Raw genomic sequence first — 23,355 nt, 5'->3', positions numbered from 1 at the left:
TAATGATGAGGCCACATTTTTTTAAATGGCAATGTATATCTTCATAATTGCCAATACTAGACTGATATTAATCCACACTGGTATCTTGAGACACATACACAGTATCCAGTCAAAGTAAATGTATGGGCAGGTATTGTTGGTGGATGATTATAGGGTCTGTATTTATTGATGAAAATTTAAACACGTTGAAATATGAGGCTTGCTTGTCAAACATTCAAAATGTTGTTGGCCCCAACTTCCAAAACATTTAGTTTTAACAAGATGGTGTTCTACCTCATTTTGGTCTTCAGGTACATGAAATTTTAAATGCATTTTTTCCTGGCATTTTTGACCTTACGAAGGGTCAAATAGAATAGCCAGCAAGATCACCCAACTTGTCACCATTGGATTTTCTATGAGCCACCTGATGTGTTGTTTATAAGCCTCAAGCTATCAATGATTTTCAAAATAGAATTCGGGAATCAACACAAAATATCACAAGGGAATTGATGAATAATGCAGTATTATCCTTTTATAATTAACTGGCACATTGTCAAACAAAAGAAGGGAGGACATTTCAAACATTTATTAAAATGAAATGTAAATAAATAAGTAAATGTTATGCTTGATGAATAATTCTCTTTTTTAAATAAATTTATTCGATAATATCCATTTAATCAATTTTTATAAATGAATTTATTTGTGATAACATTTCTTTAAATTATCATTGTATTTTTTTTAAATTCTATTTTTATTCTATCGCCATTTGGGTACAGACATCATATCTACATTTTATTTATACCATTTTTCTTGTTTTAAAGAAATTTAAAATGATCACACAAAAGGTTTTACCATTTAAAATATTTAGTTATAACCCCTGCCCGTTCCCCTCAAGAAGGGATTGAAATTTTATTTCTTGTCAAAAGGTAAAGTAGTTGACTGATACCTTATCCTGAAAATTACAGTATTCTATTTGGAACGGTTTTAAAGTTGTTTTGGGATTTCCGCATTTTGACTCTGTTTAAATGTCTACGCTCTTAATTGTTTTATATAATTTATGGAATATTTAGAATAATATATATAAAACATGTAATTCTCAGACTATATTTACAGATTTAAAAAATAATCCTACTTCATTTAATTTATGAAATAAGCATGTCATTCTACTTTGTCAAGAGGCCTTAAAATCTATGAACATACCATACACCTTTCTGAAGAAGTCTGAGGTAACGGGATATGAGGCATCTTTGGAAAAAAATTTATGATCCAACTTTTTTAACCCAAGATGGCTGTTTTGAATTAAATAACTTTTTTTTTTTTAATTTATCTAGATCTGTAATGTGTAAAAATTTGAGTTTAATGTAATAAATATAGTTGTAGGTAAGGAAACTCTTTCTATGTACATGTATATTTTTTTTATAGAAATATATACCTTAGTTATTTATTCTTTTAATATTGGAAGTGAACTGTTACAGGTTGGATGTTCAAGCTGAAGTAGCATCTACACAAAGATTTAGCATGAGCAGTGAGACAGCCTCGGCTACAACAAGTCTGTCAGAAAAGTCACTTGCTGATGATGGAGGTGCTTCAGTCCGTGCCCTTGCTGGTTCTGTTCTGAATTTCAAGGTATTTAGTTGCTGTTCTTTATGTTATTATTATTATTATCCTGAATTAATTATTTTAAAACAATTTCATTTTACAAAATATAATAATTGATATGTTAGAATTAAAATTTTCTCAGAAGAAGAAACTGAATTTTTTATAACTTAATATTTTTTTTATTTTAGTATTTACACTACTTATTTATGAATACCATTGATTTTGCTTTGTCGCTGGTAATATATGCTTAATGTACGGTCATCTTTTTAAAAACATGTAAGGCTGTCATCAGGAAAAACTGAAGCTACATTTCAATGTGACCAGTATTAAATTTTCAATTTTTATGTTTGCATTGTCTTTTTGTCTGTTGTTGATTGGTAAGAATATTGAATTTGCTAATTCTTTTTTTTCTTGTAGACAATTTATATATAATCTTTTTTATGTATATTTTTTCTTAAGATTCATTCTTTGCTTTATTATTATCAAAATATCTTATTTGAATTATTAGTACTATTTTATTTTTATTTATTTATTTTTTTTGTGATATCTGGTCAAACCTCCCAGTCCTTTTAAATTCTTCAATTTTAAACGCTTTAGATAACTTTATGGAACATTTAGATCAGATAACTTTATGTGACATTTTGTTGAAAAAAACAGGTTTTTCATATTTTATAAGAATTTATGTAATTAATGTATTCAATATATTACGCATATTAATTGTTTCTTAAAATTTTACATATAATTAGACAGAATATGAGGGCTGTCAGAAAGAGTGAATGAATTTATTTATTACTAAAGGTGTGTTTGGAATATGTCAACTTGATATCTATTTTTTTGCAGCAGTACTGAACAAGTTTTATACACTTAGCACAATATTTCTGCCAGTCCCGGATAATGTGTTGGCATCTATTTTTTGTCATCAGATCTGTTTCAACTTTCTGCAGGGCAGTCATAGAGGAGTTGAATTGCTAGCACCATAGGTCTGATTTCAGGAGAGGGCCAAAAAGAGTCCCATCGTAGAGCAAGACCTGGATTGTATGGAGAGTACTGCACATTTGATGATTTGTCAGGCGAAATACTGGGCAACAATGTACATTGGCAGTGTGAGGGCTTGCATTATTGTGGTGTAGTTTCCAATTAGATGGATGTAGCTCAAGCATTTTTATCAGATGTGTTTGGCCAGAGTCTTCAAAATTGTCATGAAACATTACCCAGTAATCACATTGATACACAGTTTCACAGTTGTTGAAAAAGCAATTCATATACCTTTCTCACTGTTCAAAAAATTTTTTCTTTAATATCAGAGACGATTGTGATTTCCAGAGTCTCCAGACTGCTTGTCCCTCTGGTTTTGGGACTGGAATAGTAATGTCAACTCTTATCACCAATAATGAAGGAATTCAGGTAGGCCTTGTTGCTATGTTCTGCTGTTCTGCTATGAAATACTGTAGTTTCGGAGAGACACCTCTCTATTCACTTAAGCTTTTCATCAGTCATGAGCAGTCTTGGCATCCATCATGCATAAACACATCTCATGTTCAAGTGTTTGTACAGAATAGTGATCGCACACTACCAAGGTGTATGTGGAACATCTCTCTCGGCTCATACACTTTTATTTGGAGATCTCTATTTGAGATCCTCCTGTTATCGGTTGTATAATCTTCATAAAAAAATCTCAAAATTACTTTTGAAATTTTTGTAGACAACCTACTAGGTTGTTATAAATGTAATATTATTTTTTTCTCAGATGGACAGTGGATCTCTTTCAAATTACCGTACGGCAACCGGAAGCAGTAATGAAAGTTCTACTCCTGTTGAAGTGCACATTGAAACTGCTTCAATTCCTCAGAGGAGCGAACCTAATGTTTCATTGAGTTCATTAGAAGAATTAGCGTCAGGCTTAATGCGTAGAGTTGCTCACAGAAGATTGCCTCTTGACAGACAGGTATTAAATGGCAAACATGCCCTTAATGTATTGTGCATTCAAACATTTGCATCATCTACTTTAATGTATTATTTACGTAAACCGACATTAATTTATATTAAATTTTTTTTTAAGACTTAAGGAAAAGTGTCCAACAGTAAAAGATTATTGTAATAGTTTTTCTGTATGTGGTAACTCTGCTGCCTTATTCAATAACTGTACTGTATTTGAAATATATTTTTATTCGAAGATTTTCTTATTTGAATTTTAAATTCAATTTTTTTGAATTTAAATTTTTGAATTTTTTCTTTGAAAAAACCTGAAAATTAAATTTCTCGTAACATATTGTGAACCGGTCATGAGAATTCTCGTGATTTGTCTTGTTTTGTCAGAAGATCGTTCACAAGAATCTCCGAATTTTGTACATTGGTAACTCTCATGCCATATCTTATATTTGTTGTGAACTTATTAGTTCTAAAGGTTCATAGCCTTGACTGAATATTCTCTGAACATTTACACACATGTTTCTTTCATTAATGAATACCTATTCATACTTGAACTTGAGGACGTCATTCATATCAGCTATGTAAGGGGATTTACAGCCAGTCTAAAAATGGCGTCATGCAAGTTGAGGATTTAAATTGTAAACGCGACAAAAAAGATAATGAATTAAGCAAATTACTTAATGATATACTGTCAGATTGTCTTAGTGAAGATGATGATGATGTGGATTCTAGTGATAGTGGAATTGTTGCACAACAGCAAAGCACTCGTAAAAGGCTAGTGCCATTGAATATTAGTTCGGATTTGAAATCAACCAATTCAAGCGGTGACTCAAATTCAGGTAACTCATGGAAAGTTATAGACAATTTACCGAATTTAGAATCTTTTAAGGGCATTTCAGGTATTAGGGTTCTACCTACTAATAATGAAAATATAAATGATATTATAGAACTAACTTTTGGGGTAGATCTTTTTGTTATGATGTGTAATAAAACATTGTACCACCAACAAATAATAGGAATTAATAGACAGTCACCAAAAACTCTCAAATGGAAATATGTGACTGTAAATGAAATGAAAGCATTCTTGGGCCTTCTTTTGGTAATGGGACAAGTACAAAAAGACTACATTATTGACTACTGGGCCATTGACTCTTATATTGAAACACCAATTTTTTCGAACATTATGAGCAGAAGTAGATTTGAACAAATTTGGCAGTTTTGGCATTTTAGTGACATTTAACAAGTGGGAAATAACACATGCAGGTTGTACAAAATTATATCTCTTATTTCATATCTTTTGGATAAATTCAAAACTGTTCATAACCCAAGCAAAATTTGTCTTTATATGAAGGATTGATTCCATGGCGGCATAGGCTGCAGTTTCCAACGTACAATCCTGCTAAAATTATAAAATATGGGTTATTAGAATGGTATGTGAAAGTGACATACAGGTTATATTTGTAACATGGAACTGTACACTGGGGAAGGTAAAATATTGGAAGAATCTACCCTTTGTGCCCTTGATTGTAATCCTTGTGTTTATGACTTCACGTACACCAAGATAATTATTACAGTAGTGTTTCAATTGCTGAAAGATTATTAGAAAATAAAACCACAGTTTGTGAAATAATAGGGTTAATAGAGAGGTCTACCGTTCACTTTAAAAGTTAAATTGAAAAAGTTGAAGAAAGGGAAATCCACATTTGTCCGTAAGGGTGATGTGCTACTTGTTGGGTGGAAAGATAAAAAGGAGATCAGAATGATTTCAACAATACACGGTAGTCAACAACAAACAACTAGTAAAAGGGACAGAAGAACAGGAGACGAAATATCCAAGCCGTATACAACAACCTTATGAAAGGTGTCAATCGCTCAATTATGAGAAAGTCAAGAAAATGGTACAAGAAGGTACTATTCCTAATAAATTGTGGTCTTTTCAATTTATTCAGAATATAAAATTGTTTGAAGCCCCTAAAAAAAATTACATATGAGTACTTTCTTTTGGTTGTTGCAAAAAATTGGACACCAATAATAAAGGAAATCTCACAAGATTCTGACTCCAATTCAGACAGACAGTGTTCATCAAGGTCCTTCCCAACCAACCAAACGTCCCCCATTTAGTGATCCCCCATATGGCCTGAGCGGTGACATGAAGAAACATGCTCTTGATGTTATTGTTTGTTCTGAAGGAGAAAAAATATCCTACAAGAGCATGTAGTGTGTGCTGCAAAAATCTAGAAAAGAAACAAGGTACATTTATAAGTTTTGCCAGTTACCACTTCATAAAAGAAACTGCTTTCAAAGGTACCACGCCTTGAAGCAATACTAGAACCATCCCTCATATTTTTCAGCAAGTTTTGTGGAATTTGGACAATGGTGAGTGAAGATAAGATTTTTTTTTTCTAAATGCATGAATAAATTTAAAGATCCTGGATTAAATGCCTCAGAACTAGGGTAAATGAAGATCATTAAAACACAGTCCACAACATATTAATAAACATATTTATAATTATTTACGTACAAAATTGTTTTTGAGTTCATTTGTGTGATCAGTATTCTAAATAATACTTTCCTTATATGAATAATGTATGCTTTTGTATATTTTAATTTTATTTGTAAAAATGGATATACGAGAGGAAAGGAGAAAGAGAGATATATAAGTCAAAAATGATCTACACTTTCACCATAAGGTTGTCTTACTGCCTTCTGTGCATGCATGCTTAGAGTTGGTATGACTGTAGCCACATGTGCAAAATTTGATCCTGATCGCATCATTTGCCTTCTGGTTATTACAGTCTGTACATGTTCGTTCCAAAAGCAGTTTGCACCAAGGAGGAACATGTATTGATCTGATTTGTTTGGTTAGAGGATGTGAAAGGCTGAAATTCATTGTAGATCTTTATTACAATATGGTGACAATGCTTTATCATGTAAAAGTGTTTTTTCATGGATTGAGAATTTTAAAAGTGGCTGGATAGAAGTGTGTGAAGCACGAAGAGGGATCAGGATGCTTGTCGATCTCCATCATGTACAACAAGGTCTTGGTCTCTCTGACTCAACCGTTTGCCACTCAAGGATGCTTTGTGACACAGGCAGACGTGCAGAAAGCAGTGCAAAAATGGCTCCATGACCAACCGAAAACCTTCTTCTTGGATATATGCATGTATGGCACACAACACAGTGGTCCTGGAAGGATTCTAATTAACTTCAAAGGCGTATTTCTGTCATTAAAATAATGAAAAAAAGTTCATATAAACATTTTCCTGAAAATGCTTCATTAGTGAGTTACAGCTAGTAAAGATTTTGCCCTGATTTCTGCTCCTCTGCTGAAATTCTTGGAATGTAAATTAAGGGTGGAATTTAGTGGTCTCCTATGGGTTTTGACTTGAAAAACTTTAAAAAATAGGTCCATGAGCTGTATCTCCATTATTTTTTCCGAAAGGGTGTAATAAACAAAATAATTGAGTTGAAAAACCCAGTTTTTTTAGCTTTGGTGTAAAATAGCTGTGTTAAATTGTCAATAAAGAAATAAAACTTGCTAATTAAATTGATAGAGAATTTAATTCTAAGAAAATTGATGTAAATCATCTACCAACAACATCTCACAACAGAAATTTAGTTTTACTTTCATGTAAAAGAATAACAGAAAAATTACGCTAATGTGTATTTGTCTGCCTGCAGTATTATTATATTTCTTAATTGGTGCATTAATTCCCCACTAGGAGTGCTGTGATATTTATTACAGTATTAATGCTTATAGTATTCTGTGTTTAATCTTCCAGAATCTTGCTTCAGTGTGTACTGTATTTGTTATTGAGAAGTTAATTTTAAGTATAAATTTTTATTTAATTGTGAAGTGTGCATTTGTAATTTATGTTATTTAAATAGTTCATTTGCATTGATTTTAAAAGCTATTGATAATAATTGGTTAGTGATTTGTTCTGTAGTAAAAGAGAAATGCTGTGTAAGTTTACAAATCAGTCGTATACTGACATTCATTTCATCTCTGGTTTTTGTAACAGCAATGCTACATGAGCCGTTGAAGAATATCATCTGACATTTTCCCATTTGAAACATTCCTAACTGGCAAGTATTTGGAGATGCTCACCGGCACCTAAGGGAAAGTGGAACATTTAATGTAATGTGAATGACCAGATTCTACATATGGAAGTCCAACTACTAGTACTCATAATGTGGAATCTGCACATTTGCAGATTCCATGCAACAGTATATGGCAGACATTACACAATAAAGGTCTCTCTATCCATATCATCCTTTAATCAGTTCTATCTCTTGAGGCTGAATTATTATCAATGGTTATTACAAAACAACGTGCTTCTGTCGCTGATATTATTTACAGTTTAAGCAATCATTATATGAGATGGAATAAAGAGTACACTAAAAAAACATTTTAGAAACAGTCCTTGTGAAACTGTTAAAACTGATTTCCAGCACTATTTTTCATTTAATATCTAGTGTGGGATAATAGGTAATGTTCTTATTGGATCTCACATTTTCAATGGTAAACGGTTAATGGTTACCTGAACTTTCTTCAAAATTAGCTGTCAATATTTTTAGAGGAAGTTTCCATTAGTACAAGAACTGATACATGTTTCCAACATGATTTATGGTCCTGTTATTGATTATCTGAATGAAACATTTCCTAACCATTGGATTGGTTGAGATAAACCTCAACTATGACCAGCTAGATCACCTGAGAGAATTCCTTGGATTTCTTTTTGTAGGGATATATGCAAGCGTAAGTATATACACAAAAATCAGAAAATGCATATAAACTTTTACAAAGAATCACATGGGCCATTGAAGAAATCAAAAAAAACTAAAGAATGCTAGAAATTGCTGTCTCATCTGTAACTCGCCTTGCTGAAATTTGTTTTCAGGTTGATGGTGGACATTTTAAACAGTTGATATAATGTAAGAGTAACTTATGCTATTTTATTTGGTTTTAGAAGTTTAGTCTGTTTTTACAATATTTTCCATATTGGTACGTTCTGTTGTGCGTTTAAGAATACATTATTTTCTTACACTGTTAATTATTTTTTTATTGATTTTATCTACAAAAATTGTCTCAGAGTTGAATTTCCTATCAATTTAATTTATTAGTTTTATTTATTATTGGCGATTTAACAAAGTTATTCTACACCAAAGCTATAAACCTTTACAGCTCATGTTTTTGTTTATTATACACTATTTTGTAGAAAATAATGTTTTTACAGTTCTGGGACCCACCTTTTTTATTTTAAAGGTCAAAAACCATAAGAAACCACTTACTTTACCTTCCCAGAAATTCAGTTGGGCTTCATTTCACAGCGGATGAGCAGAAATTAGAATGAAATCTTTCTCTAGCTGTAACTTGCTAACGAAGCGTTTTTGGATCCATATGTATATGAACACTTTTCATTATTTTAATAAGAGAAATATACCTATGAAGTTTAGCAGAAACCTCCTAGAACTCTGTATGTAAAGGTGTTCCATTAAGAAATGGAGAAACTTTGAGGACACGTTCTACTGGTGAAAATAATAAAAAAAGTTTCTCAAACATAGGTCTGGAAACGCTTAGTTTTTGAGTTATGGCAAGTGAAAGATATTGCCTGGATTTCAGCTTTTCTAATAAAAAGAAACCCTATGGTAATTTTTGGGACTCAATGTAAGGAGTAAAGTTGAAGTTTATTAAGTAATTTAAGCTGGAAAATAGATCTAACAGGTCTCAGAACTGTAACTCCAGTAGTTTTTGAAGATATCTGATGTAAGGTGATATCAGACGTGAGATCTTCCGATCTCACACCTGCTGATTTTTCCTGTGGGATTGGATGAAGTCGTTAGTCTATTTCACCCCCATTGACACTCAAGAAGAATTGAGACATCGTATTATAGAAGCTGGAGCTACGTGATTAGAAATAGAAATGATGCTATTAAGACATGCCCGGCTATCATGAATTCACCAAGCTGAACTATACAGTGAACAGAATGGGGCCAATTTGAGCAGCTACCTTGAAGAAACTTTTGCAAACTTAATAAGTTTTGATAATAATTTTTAGAAAAAACCAAAAAGTATGTAATTTTTATTTTTTTATATCTATTTTTTATTAATTTTTTTTTATGTTATTAATAAGTTTCCAATTTGTTTTCACTTATTTGTTTAAACATTAAAGATTGTTCTGTTCAAAATTGTATCGCGTATCTGATCCAGTTTGTGTGTTTTGTTTGTATTTAAAGTTGAACTTCTCAAATTTTTCTTTAATTTTGATAATGTTATTTACATAAATTTTCTCAGAATTAAATTCTTTACAAAGTTGAGTAGAGATTTTTATTTATTTATTGGTAAATTAACAAAGTTATTTTATTCCAAATCAAAAAAAGTATTTTCTGACAAAGTTTTTATTTTACCTCATTGATATACAATAACTTTGTTAAATGGGTTATAAACACATAAAATCATTAGACAAAATTTGAAGAGAATTTAATTTTGAAAAAATCGGTTTAAGGTAAGTCGAATAAAACAAAGAAAAGTTAGAAAAATTTGAATTTTATTTTGAAACAGTACACTAGACCAAAATTCATTATACATACACTCTGTACCAGTTTAAAAATGAGTCCACCATTTTCAACACATTTTTTAGCACTCTTTCTATACTGCTTTAGTTGCTCCTTTTAGTTTTCTAGGGCTGACCTTAAATTGCTCAGCCTCATCCATAATATGGACAATTTATTTCTCACAAGAATGTATTTTTGTTTGTATGCAATATTTTTCATCCATCCCCAGATGCAAAAATCTAAAGATGTTAGATCTGGTTATATTGGTGGCCAGGAATATGGAACTCCACGACTGATTCATTTCTCAGGGAAATGGTGATTTAAGTGAGTGGAAATTGTACAAGAGAAGTGGAGAGGCATGTCATTGTGGTGGAAGTACATTTTGTGTCTCGGTGCTAGAGGAACATCTTCAAGCAGCTACAGCAATTCTTCTTGAAGAAAGTGCAAGTAGACCTTAGCATTTAAGCTATATAGAACCTAGTAACCCTCAGCTAGAAATATGAATGGTCCAAACAGTTGATTGTGAAGTAGACCGTAGTACCATATATTGATGCTAAATCAGTATTGAAAATTGCCTTTCACCGTTTCATGAGGATTTAATTCTGTCCCTGTGTCCTTATTGCATAAGTTGTTGTTGCAATCTCAAGTGGAATTTGCCTCTTTGGAAAACATACGTGTAGAGTTATCGATTTGTATTCCACCAGTTTCAGAACTCTGAGCGAAACGGACTGTCTCCTGGATGTAAATGTTGAACTGACTGTTTATGATAAGGATAAAACTTGTTTTATTTAAGTGTTCTCCAAACTGTCAATTGCAAAACTCTGATTCACTTAGAAAGTCGTCGTGTGCTGATGTCTGGACTGTGCTATATCGATAATAATTTCATCAATAATAGCCTAGTGTTGGACAGATCATTTATAGGTGGTACGAATACCAGGTAGTGAACCTATTTCTTGAAGCTTGTGTGAAAAGTCACACTAATTGTTTTCAGATCTGGAATCCTGCGATTTGGAAGACATTTCATATTCTACTGCAGCAGCTGTAGGATTGTCACTCACTACACACACCCAAAATGAATATCATATCAGCATATTCCTCTGTTGAAAGTAAGTACTGTGTTACTTCAACGGCAAACCGATCATGATCAAACTTAAATTTACAGAAAACTATTGCTAATGTCAGGACAGTTCACAATATCCAATATACTTAATGTACCTTACAGAATGATTTAAACACTAAAGTATTAAATAAAATAAAGTATTAAAATAGGTAATTAAATAAAATTTAATTAAAGTATTAAATAAATAAGTAATTAAATAAAGTTTAAACACTAAAGTAGTAAAGAATGATTTAAACACAATAAGGTATTGCACATAGTTGATCAGTTATTGTTATTTATTTGGCAAGTTTGAAATAATTTTTCAAATAATTTACTGTATTTCTGTCATTAATAAAAAAAATTATCTAAGTAATTTTTATTTTACAATTGTTCAGTAATTCCAGTCTTTTAAACATTTTTTAACAGCAATTTTTAATAGTTAATTTTGTTTTACAAAGTTTCATATTGCCAAAAAAATTTGGTTTTTGTTTACATTAAATAAGTACTTTTCTGGCAAATGTAGCAACGTAGTGTTTCTAAATAAAATTAAATTTTTTTCTAACTTTTCTTTGTTTTATTTAACCTATCTTATTTAACCTTTTTATTTAATATTATCTAAGTTATTGTACATCTTACATAAAAAACAGGTTTTTTTTACCCTATTATATTGGTTTTCATCCTAGATTTCTCAAAAACTACTTCATTCAATACGAGCTCATTTCACTGGGATAGCTAAAATCTGAGCAAAAGTTTTCGCTAGCTGTAACTTGCAAGTGAAGCATTTTAGGACTTACTTTATATAAACTTTTTCCATTATTTTCACGAGCAGTATAGGTTATGAATGTCGCAGGAAAACTTTGTGTATCTGTATATATCTTAGTAGGAAAAATGTGTCAAAAATAAGAAATAGAAATTAAGGCAGTTATTGTGATGCTAGAAAAAATATATATATGACTGAAACACAACTAAAGCAACACTTGTTGATTTCAGAAAAAGTAGGAAAAAAACAAACTCACAGTAGTATCTGTATTAAAGCCACAACAAATTGATTACGTGGTTAATGACTACACAATTATGATGTCATTAATAAAGATTAATTATTGCGATAATTTTACCTTTCCTAGAAGGAATTATTCCAAATAAACAGTTAGTATCAATGCAATATAAAATTAGTCACATTGGTCTCTTCTCCAAATTATTCCACTCTGAGCAGATTAAATATCTTATGACATCATTTTCCACTATTAATTTAAATATTAACTCTTATTGACCCTTTACAAGTGATAAATCTTAATAGAGAAAACAAGTCGTTCTAACAATTTTCATTTTTTATGATTACAAAAAAGTGAAACCCTTTGGACAAATTTTGTGGTCATATTTGCATTTAATATTGAAAAATACATAAGATAAGCCAACATTATCTGTATAAACAAAACTCTTGTAGACCAGTCTTATTATCATAACTTGAATATGAGTGATACATCCTTACATTTTTATGCATTATGTTTAAAGTAAAACTTTGCGTTTTTAATTAGAAACTATTTTACATGACATATATCTATATATATATATATATATATATATACATGATATTTACATTTACATGATATATATATATATATATATATATGAAATTAGTAATTTGTTTACTATTTGGTTACATGTCTCTGAATTTAAGTCTTGTTCTCAATTCTATTACAGACAAGTGATAGTGGCGATGAAGTTGGATTGGAACGTGTTAGATTTGATGATCATGTTAGTTTTATTGATCTTAATAGTGAACGCCATTGCAAGGCACCAAGAAAACATTTGCAGCCGAGTCAGGAGCAAGGAGCCAGCAGTAGTAACAGTAGCAACTGCAATAGTGGTGATATTAAAACGTCAAGGTGAGTTTATTGTATACATGTCGCTAATTTACAACTGTTTATTGTTAGCTCCCCTCCTCCCATGGAGACTAATCCGATCTTATTTACTATCTGTTGGAATATTATGTAGAGAGAAGCTCAAAGATAAATATATATTTGAAATGGACAAGTCAAACTTTTATGAATATATATAAAAATTTAGCTTGTAAGGTGCGTTTGATGATTGCCTTTAAACATTTTAGTTTAGGTATTTTTTTCCATAAATCCACAAAAGATTGGAAATTCTTAAATCTCTTTATTCTGAAGGCCTCACTGTGGCTGCTAACTTGCAAACTCCATAACTGGATTGTTTAAATTTTTAAGTATTTTTTGTCATAATTTTTTAAATAGATGTTTACTGTTTTACTTTTATACTTTTATCTCTGCGAGTAGAGATGTCTTTGTTATGTATTCATTATAAAAAATTTAAGTGTAGTTATATTTTTTAGTAAGTTTTTAAAATTTATTATTACGCAGTAGTTATGTAAAAAAACTATTACAGTTACAGTTGTGCGGTTTGTGACAAAAGAAAGAAAATGTTATCAGGTTTTTTTATATTAGTTTGTTGCTGGTAGAGACAGAGAAGTGGGCATTTGATCAATATTTTATAAAATGGCATCAATCCAGGAGAAATAGTAATGTGTGTTGAAGTATCACGAGTTGAAGTCACAGATTACTGTGCAGCAAAACTTTTGAAGGGAATTCGGATGACCAGCACCTGATACCAAGAGTATCATTAGTGTAGTCGACCTTCCGCGAACAGGGCGGCCATCTGTTAGAGTAGCAAGCATTTCTACATGCCTTCCAAATCTACACGTCATGCATCTTGTAAAGTAGGGATTCCCTGGTCAACAGTGCACAAAATTTTACACAAGAAACTAAGGTTGCACATGTATAAAGTTCAGATATTGCAACATCTACAGCCAGATAACGTCCCTCGTCGTGGTGCCTTTGCGACCAAGATTTTGCAATGGATTGATAACTACAATGAGTACCTGCAGCATCTGTGTTTTTCAGACAAGGCTACTTTCCACTTCAGGGAAAGTAAACAGGCATAATGTGAGAACGTGGGGCTCAGAAAATCTGTACTTTACCAGGGAAAAAATTAGAGATTCCCCTAAAGTTAATGAATGTGCGGTGTGATTGATGCATAGCATAATTTTTGGTCCCTTCTTTTTCATTAAGCAATCAATAACAGCTAACTTTTACTTGGATATGATGTAACGCTTTGCTATACCTCAACTAAATGACTTGCAACCTAGGATGGTTTTCCTGCAGGATGGCACACCACCACATAGGGGATTACTAGTTCAAGATTTTCTGAATGAATCATTTCATGGCAGAAGAATTGGGTACAACGGTCTCACTCCTTGGCCACCACGATCACCAAACGTAACTAACTCCCTTAGACTTTTTCCTGTGGGATTATGTTAAAAGACAGAGACTATACAACACCCATACCTGATCTGGACACATTGAGTCTGAGAATAACTGAAACTGTTGCTAGTGTTACTGAAGAAATGTTGACCAACCTTGGCATAAAATTGATTGTTGATGGGACATTCTATAAGCGACAAAAGGCACACATGTTGAAGTTTATTGACATGGTAAAAAAAATTGATAATTTTTTCTTTCTTTTGCCACAAACCACACAGCTACAAATGTAATAGTTTTTTTTAATACATTTTTGTAATCATGGAAAGACTTTATGGACACCCCATACTCTAATTTAGTAGTAAATATGTTAGTTTTTTCTATTCTTCCCATACCTCTTTAAAGTTTTCAAGATTGATATAAAACTTATTTTCCCAGATAAAGCAGAATATTATTTTTTGAGAGATGCAGCCTTAACATCTTTCTTAGATTTATTATAAAGTTAGAAGTAGCTATTGTAATAATAATTATATGTGATTAAATAAAATTATATTTCATTTGTTGTTACAGAACCACAGTATCATCATCATTGCGCAGCTTATTTTTCCATCAATTAGCTGAGTCACGCTCAAATTCTGGAGGCCATTCATCAGAACCTCCTTCCAAACACATGGAACACAGTCTTCCTGCAATACCAGAGCCTCCACCTCTCACTTCAGACTCTGTTGTAATAGCCATGCCATAAATGTGCTCCTTAAAATGTAATCATTTTATATAAATAAAAGATAAAAATATGATATCCAAAAACCATAAAAAAACCTGATAGGAAATGCAGAATCAATTTACTGATATGTAATGTTGAGTGTTACTTATCTGCAGCATTAAATTATTAAAATTTATATCCATTTGACTGTAATTTTGTCACTATTAAAAATTCCTTCTTCTACTGTGATATTTATTTTTAAAAAAAAACTTTGTTGTGTAAATTATAATAAATAACAGTTTGTTAACATGTTAGTGTGTTAAATTCAGTTTGTTCATTGATAATTTTTCAGTTGTTTCTGCTGTTATTATTACTTTTCAACAATATAAAATGTGCATTTTCAGAGCATTGGTTTCTAGCATCACTGCATTATTATTCAGCCTTTTCAACAACAGATCAAACAAGAATCATGTTTGGAGAACTTTTTTTACTTATAAATTGTTTATTAGATAATTTGGTTGTAAGCACGGTAGAAAAATGAAGTTTTTAAACTGACAATGTGTGTGAGGACTTGTGTGATTTGTTTTTTATAATTTGACAGTAAAGATGAAATAATGTTGCAAAGATGATCTACTGGTCTAACTGTAGAATGTGTCTAGTCTAACTGTAGTTTGGTGATTTTGATTAAACTTATATATACCGCAGCATCTGATAATATGAATGAAAAAAAAGAATATATATATATATATATATTTATACTGATATCCTAAAACTCCATATTTCTTACCTTTTAACTACTAATTATAATGTTATTGTGCATTATTGTTATATTGTTTTTTAAATGTGTAAATATTCCTATAATAACATTATGATGGCAGCATTATAGTTTTAAAATTTAATTTATTATTAGATGTTAATATTAAATGTGTGAAATATTTTGTGTATGTAATGTATCTCTGTTCACCCATATTTTCTTCAAATTCTGTAATCTATTTGGAAGAAGAATTACTAAGTCAATGCACAAATTATTTGTATCATTTAAAAATAACTGATATTTTAACTTTTTTCTTAAAATAATTTTAATGGTGAAACTACTTTTTAAAAATTAATTTTCTAATTTTTATATTCACTTTATTTGATTTTATGTACGTATGCAATATATATTATCAGTGTAGCTTATTATTTCTGTATATAAAATAATTTTCATTAAAAAAAGGAGTCTGTTTGTAATTAATGTATTTATGTATTATCGTTAACTGTGCTGCTGAATAGTGGTAGTATTAAAAGCCAATTGTCTTTCACTTAAAAGTGTCATACAAGTTTTTTGTGACCTATATACATATTTTTAAATTCAGTTAGACATAATTGTTCAGTATATATATATATATTTTACAGAATATTATTGTGCTTAATGAAATGTGTTTGAATTTAAAATTCATTCGATTAAACCCTTTTCGGTAAATGCATATCTTATATATATGTTCTCATCGTAAAAAAACATTTATAGAGTTTTCAGTCGAGTAATGGTAGCATTTATTTTATTTCATATTGCATTTCAGTTGAGTTATTTTGTTATTTTCAGTTTTGAATTATCAGGTTCTTCCCGATTAGATTTCTGTGCTTTCTAATCTAGGAAACTCCATAGGACCTGACTGTTCCTTTTCTTTTAAAGAAATATGTAATCTTTAATATTTATTTTTTATATAAATTCTGTTTTTAAGGTAAAGTTGTAAAAGTAAGAAATTAACAAGGATTGAAGGCTGTGCATAATTTGCAATTTGATCTTTAAAGATTCTGTTTTATTATATTTAATTACTAGCATTTCAGTTAACAAAGACCAATTTTAAAACTACTGAATATAAGGAAGGTCATCTTGGTGACCTTCACCAAGAAGGTCACCAAGAAGACCTAATTGGTGACCTTTGATTTTTGATGGATTAATATTTTTGTAAGAAAAAATTGAAACTTATTTAAAATTTATTTACTCAAATTATACACTTTCCAGTTTTATTGATGAAAGGTAGGTGTTGTTAACAGACTTTAAATTCTTTTTATTACTCCAAGTAGATTTATATGATGAGGAGAGTTGTATGGAAGTATTCTTTTCTTACATGGTGAAAGAGAAAGAAAGAATAAATCAGCAAGTGGAAAAAATTAATTTTTATAAATAATTATATTCTGCTACTAGAAAACAATTTTATATACTATTTACTAGCTTGTAAATATAATAGTATTTTTATATGGAGTTTTGTTTTATCTGAGGGAAAATGTTTTACTGATTTAAGGATTATTATTTTATAGTATCTATTATTTGTTGCTAACACTTTGACCACTGGATGGATAATTTGAAATAAGAATGTCATAATATTTTTGACAGTATTTTTTTTTTTAATCAAATTATTTGCTTTTTAAACTACATAAATAATTTCTTGTGATTTTATGCAAAAAATTCTGATTTACTTATTAAATATAATTCATCGTTAGCTGTAGCAAAACCTGAGATTACACTATTTATTAAGGAAAATAATACAGACTAACGTTCAATTGAATTGACTTTATTTAAGTATTTACATAATTTAATGTATTAAAATTATATATATATATATATACTTTCTATGAAAATGTAAAATTACATACAAAGTAATAAATACATACAGTTGTCTAATTCATATGTATTAACCACCTGAACGCACCATGATTGTCTGGTTGGCTACCTGAGGTACTGTATTTCAGTTGAAATGCAATACTAGAGGGGGACTGAGCAACCTGCTCAGTCCCCCTCCACAATCCTTATATCAAAAATATTTCTTACAGGTTTAAGAGCATTATTAACTTTAACACTAACTAAAATAAAAAATTAAATTCTGAAATAAAATGGAATATGATAAATTATTAGTCACTAATGTTTTTGTGGAACAGGACAAAGTTTTGTTGTATTTCCTTTCATTGTCTAGTTTTCACTACTTTCACTCTTATTTTTCCATTTGCGTCTTGGATAGTTTCTTGTACACTCCGAATTTCTACACCAAAGTAGGGATATTGTCCTTGTGGATAAAAACCAGCATGCCAACTTGGAGATCCTTTGATAAGGTCTTCCATTTTATTCATATTTGGAATTCACTAATCTAAATCCTTACTCCATTTTTCTTGGAAGTGGTATGTTGTGATTAATTATTGGCATCTGGTGAGGTGGTTTTGTTAACCTACATGAGATCTTCTGAAGTAGTGATTAGCGATTGCCTTATTAAAAAATATCAAGAGTGAGTGTAGTCTTAAGGATCTGTTGAAAGAGGGTTTAAAGGATGGCATTTATAAAACTTTCTATTCTACAAAGCATAGTGTATAATTCTTCATAAGTTAGAAATGCCCTGCCAACTATTTTTCAAAATGTGGAGAGAGGAGATATGAATTTTCATATTATGTGATTGTCTGCTAAAACCGAAGTAATCTTATCTTGATGTTCTTTTGGTGACAGAAATTTTTTTGGTGTCTGTATCAAGGTTTTAATGGTGATGTAAAATTATGTAGTATTATTGATAAAAATATATAAAAATCATTTGACTGCTGTGTTTCTTGATCTCCCCAACTGATTGAAGTTGGCTCTTTCATTTCTCGTTGCTGTATTTGAAAAAATACTGTTCACAAACTGGAATTTTCACCAGTAAATGGTAATTTTTAGTTTAGCTGCCATTAACTTTTTCAATGCTTCAAAATGATTCTATCTGTTATTAATGTCGCCCAGAATAGCAATATAGCATTGTGCTTTCATCCAAGCATTATTTTTTGTAATACCAGAGAACCAAGTTTAAAGTGGATTTGACTCAAACAGAACAAATAGTAATATATTTCTGCACCAATTAATGTCACTATTTTTAAATTGGAGAAATTAAGAATGTACTATGAAAATATTTTGAAGTATGAGGTCTGAAATATTTATTCTTGAATTCAGCAATAATTGTGTGATTTTTTATAGAAATCTAAAATCTAAATTTGTATCTTGATTTGATTGTGGATGAAACAGAGTAGTTGGTGTTTGCATGCGTTGAACTGATGCCATTTACAGGTGTACTGATTTTTAATTTTTGAGATTAAGTTGTTGACATAAAGATTTAGAAATTATGTTAATTGAAGAGCCTGGATCTAGATGTACTCAACAAGTAATTAATTTTCCTGACTTTGTACAATTTTTACTACATCCATGGAAAGCAACACTAGACTTTTCTGTACAATTATACAGGTCTGTCATGTTTGGTTTGATTTTATCATTGGATTTTACAAGTTGTTAGAATTAGCAGGTGAGTCTAGTACTATTGCTGTATATAATAATGAATTATACATTTGAGAGCATGAGTTACATCTACTTAATACCTATCAGTCACTTTTAATTATGCCCTGAACAGACAGTTAAAACAAATTGAATTTCTTAACTCATTCGAATCGTTTCATTCAGTCTTAATTTTCGTGAATGTAGGACAGTTAAATATTTTGTGTCTTTGCTTGCATATTATGCATTTAGGATTGTTGACATAGGGTTGCTTTTGCAAGATTACATAAATATGTTTGCTGTATGTTTTGTGATTACAAGTACGATTCATAAATGGAGCATAGCTTATTAATTAGATTAGATTGGTGTATGTGGCTTTGATAGCAGAAGCTCGTGATGAAGTTGGTTTTTACTAGCTGTTGCATCTAACAGTTCAGTTTATATCGCCTATGTAGAAAAAAGTGAAATCAAGGAGTAGCAATAACAATCAAATTCCCAATACATATGTAATTTTGACTGATATTTTTGCTGAATGCCATTCCTTGCTAACCTTAGTTACCTCTCAAAATTGAGATCAATGTTTCACAATATTTAGAAAGCACATTCTCATAATCAACTGGAGGTTGTGAGCTGCCAGCAGTTTGTCGCTATGGATGGAATGTTGTAAGAGAAACCAAGGACTTTATTGGCATTAGTTCAGACAGTGCCTAATAGTCTTATTGGCTTCTTTCTGAATTTTGATGCTTGAATCTTTGAATGTATGCATGAAACTGATTAACAGAGCATGTTCAATGTTCATCATTTATATTTATCTCTATTGTTGCTTCATAGGAGGTATTATCTTGCTTGTCATCTGTGGTTCGCAGTAATGCTCCTTCCAGAAACCAACAATCTCAAAATCTTCTATATCGTGAGTTGGAAGTAGAACTTAATACAAAACCGATCGTGCACATCTTTTTCGTGCATGAACAGAAGAGACTTTAAATTAAATTCAGGGACCAGTGTTAAATATGCTATAATGAAGTTTGGAATGTCCACTATATGAAGATTTAATGAGTGATGTTATTTTCTTGGGCAAAGGAAATTTGGGTCTTGGTTCTGGGATGGAGATCTTGATGTATCAGAAATGTGTAGAAGAAGGAGAGAGTGAATATTAAAGCAATTATTATGCATTGATGAGTGGGGGGTCTTTCATCCAGAATATCTTGATCCATCTTTTGTTGAAATCTTGCTTGAAGCATGGTGTGAATCTTTGGATTTGGCATGGTTTTAAGCTTCTCTTGGATTTGGTAGTTCTAACGGGTTTGTCCTGCCTGGTTAGGGATTTTCCTGTGGATGCGACAAATCTTTATATCTAAAATGTTTCTGACTGATTAATAACGAACAGTGTACAGATATTAAAAAGTTCTTTAAATCATTTCTAATAAATATAAAAAAAAATTCTCACTATTCCTTCTGAAAATATATATTTGTTATAAAAATTACAATTAACATAATTTACTAACTTATGAACTAAAAATAAAAATATGTTAAACAGTTATGATTTCTCAAAGCATCTAATTCAGACATTTATTACAACATTCAATATGCAGTCTACTATGCCTTTCTTTTGTATAAAATACAAGACAGATATTTTCCTTTTTTGTCTGTGAAGGTTACTGATCCCAAATAGTTCACATCTTGCTGTAAATCTAAAACTTTTTTGCTTTTGAGTACCTATCATTACTACTTTAGATCTACTGCTAGGATAAAGATAGTGTTCATAGATTTGAAATTTCCATCTATACTTTATTTTAAGAAGTATTCTCTATACTTCATAAAATACAACTTTTTTTAAATTAAAACCTTTAATAGAAATAACAGATATAAATATTTCTTCATAAAGGTTTAAATATATGACCACATTTAGTATTTAATTCATATAATTAATTCTCTCAGCAAAGTTTCAGTATTCTCTGCGTAAAGAAATTTTACTTTTTTCGGTACGTAATAAAAGGTTATGAAAATGATAACTATTGATAAAAGTGGATACTTTTATAATAACTATCAGCAAAATTTATTGAAAATGAATAAAATAACATTAGTATAAAATAAAGCTAGGCAAATTGGCATAATGCCCTACTATACAGTGAAAAAAAAAAAAAATTAAATCCATTTCAGCAGTCAAAGGGTTAACATTGAAGCGTAAAATGTGTGTAAGGTATAGTCAATTGAAGCCATATTTAAGAATAAATTATTTTTTGAAGAATGTGGGCAAACAAGTTTGCATTTTCTTGAAAAAATATATAAAAGGTAAAAGTTGAATTTATTAATAATATTACAAACAGATGAAATCTTAGATCTAGGTGCCAGTTTTGCAGTTGCTGTTATAGAAGCGATTAGTAATTATAGAAGCTATTTAGTAGGAATCTTATAAAAATATCTGTTTATGCTTTAGAGTCCAAGAGACAGAGAGCTGAAGAAGTGTAACAGATGTATTTAAATATGAAGTTCAGAAATTATTATTGAGAGAGTAATGGTGTAAGAGAAAGGATGTCTGCAATTGCTCTAAAATTTAATTATCAATAAAATTATTTATATTTTTTTATCTTGAAACTTCAGATCTTGTTTTATGTTGATCAACTTGTGTAATCGTAAGACTCCTCTTGAACCTACAATTTGTTGTGGATTTTGTTCTAATAAGTCTCAAACCAACACAAACCCAACTTTGGCATTTCAGTTTTATTTATGTTTAAGTTGTAGGTTCCCTTGTTTGTCACAAGTGTGTACTACTTCTTTGATTTACTTATATGCTGATTGAGTTTTTTTAATGCTACTATTACAGTTTTGCATTGTTAACCCGATTGTTGACTAAAAAAATTGCACAATATGATTAAAAATCAATAATCTTCATTAAAGCACAATAATTATGGAAAGTGATTTCTAAAAATAAATGTGATTTATTAATACTATTTTATTAATAAGATTTAATTTTTGTATTAAAAATTACATATAATGAAATTGATAATGTTTTTGATTTTTCATTGTGAAAAAATGTCATATTTGCTGAATTGGTTATTCAATGGCTAACATTTTTTCTTGAACATTTCAAGATTTGTTTTCTTAAAACCAATTATTTTAAACTTCAGTGTTTTAAAAATGCTCTTGTTAATTTTAATTTTACTATAGATTTTACATTTTGACAATGTTATACTGGAACTGAGAGGCCTATTTATTTATACTGTATTTACATTTCTTAATTACTATTCTTAACTTACCTGTAAGCTACATTTGACAAACAGGCCTATAACATTGATATATTAAGTGTTTTTAATGAAAAGAGGGTGTTTTGTATTATCAAGACATTAATGTAATGTGTAAATGTTGTAATGTAATGTTACAGTGTAAATATATATTACTTTGGTTTTTTATTTATTTATTTTAAGTAATTCATTACATTTCATCCTTTTTTACTCGGCTTTTACATGCAGGTCTGTTTCTTAAATTCATTAATTTTTTTTCATTACAAATGTCCAGTTTATTTTGGTGTAGTAATAAATTGGATTTTTGCTGAGGTTTTCGAAATACTTTCCATTATAACTAACAACTCATAAACTTTTCTAACATTTCGTCAGTCAGTCAGTCAGATATGAAAATTGTGATAAAAAGTCAAATATATTGATTTTATAAGATTCCTAGCAAATACTAAAGAACCCAATTTTTCTTAAGATATACCATTTTTTTCTGTGGTATAAGGATTTTACCTATACGCTATTCTTTTAAGTGACCGGCTAATTTAATAATTACACATCCATAAATTAACATTTATTCAGATGAACCGCATTTAAATATTACATAAATCTTATCAGGTATGGTAGATGTATTATTTCACAGGTAACAAAAAGGAGCTGTTCCAGGATTTGCAGCAGTTACAAACTGTTAAGTTAGTGAATTAAAAAAATAAGTATAA

The 23,355-nt window shown here is 30.2% G+C and overlaps 1 protein-coding gene across 6 annotated transcripts in view; it reads left to right on the top strand.

The window, feature by feature from the left end:
- LOC142328271 (E3 ubiquitin-protein ligase RNF19A-like) overlaps window positions 1–22,820 on the top strand; it is a 284,978-nt gene extending 262,158 nt beyond the window's left edge. For all 6 annotated transcript variants that reach the window (XM_075371971.1, XM_075371980.1, XM_075371992.1 and 3 more), the window contains 4 exons: window positions 1,455–1,605; window positions 3,326–3,523; window positions 12,863–13,047; window positions 15,010–22,820. In XM_075371971.1, coding sequence (XP_075228086.1) covers window positions 1,455–1,605; window positions 3,326–3,523; window positions 12,863–13,047; window positions 15,010–15,184 — 709 coding nt within the window. In that variant the 3' untranslated portion in view covers window positions 15,185–22,820. The remainder of the gene's footprint in view (window positions 1–1,454; window positions 1,606–3,325; window positions 3,524–12,862; window positions 13,048–15,009) is intronic.
- The last annotated feature ends 535 nt before the right edge of the window (window positions 22,821–23,355 follow it).

Source organism: Lycorma delicatula, chromosome 1 (genome assembly GCF_047948215.1).
Source record: "Lycorma delicatula isolate Av1 chromosome 1, ASM4794821v1, whole genome shotgun sequence".
In the NCBI taxonomy this organism is placed as follows: Eukaryota; Metazoa; Arthropoda; class Insecta; order Hemiptera; family Fulgoridae; genus Lycorma; species Lycorma delicatula.
This window is presented reverse-complemented; position numbering and strand designations above follow the sequence as displayed.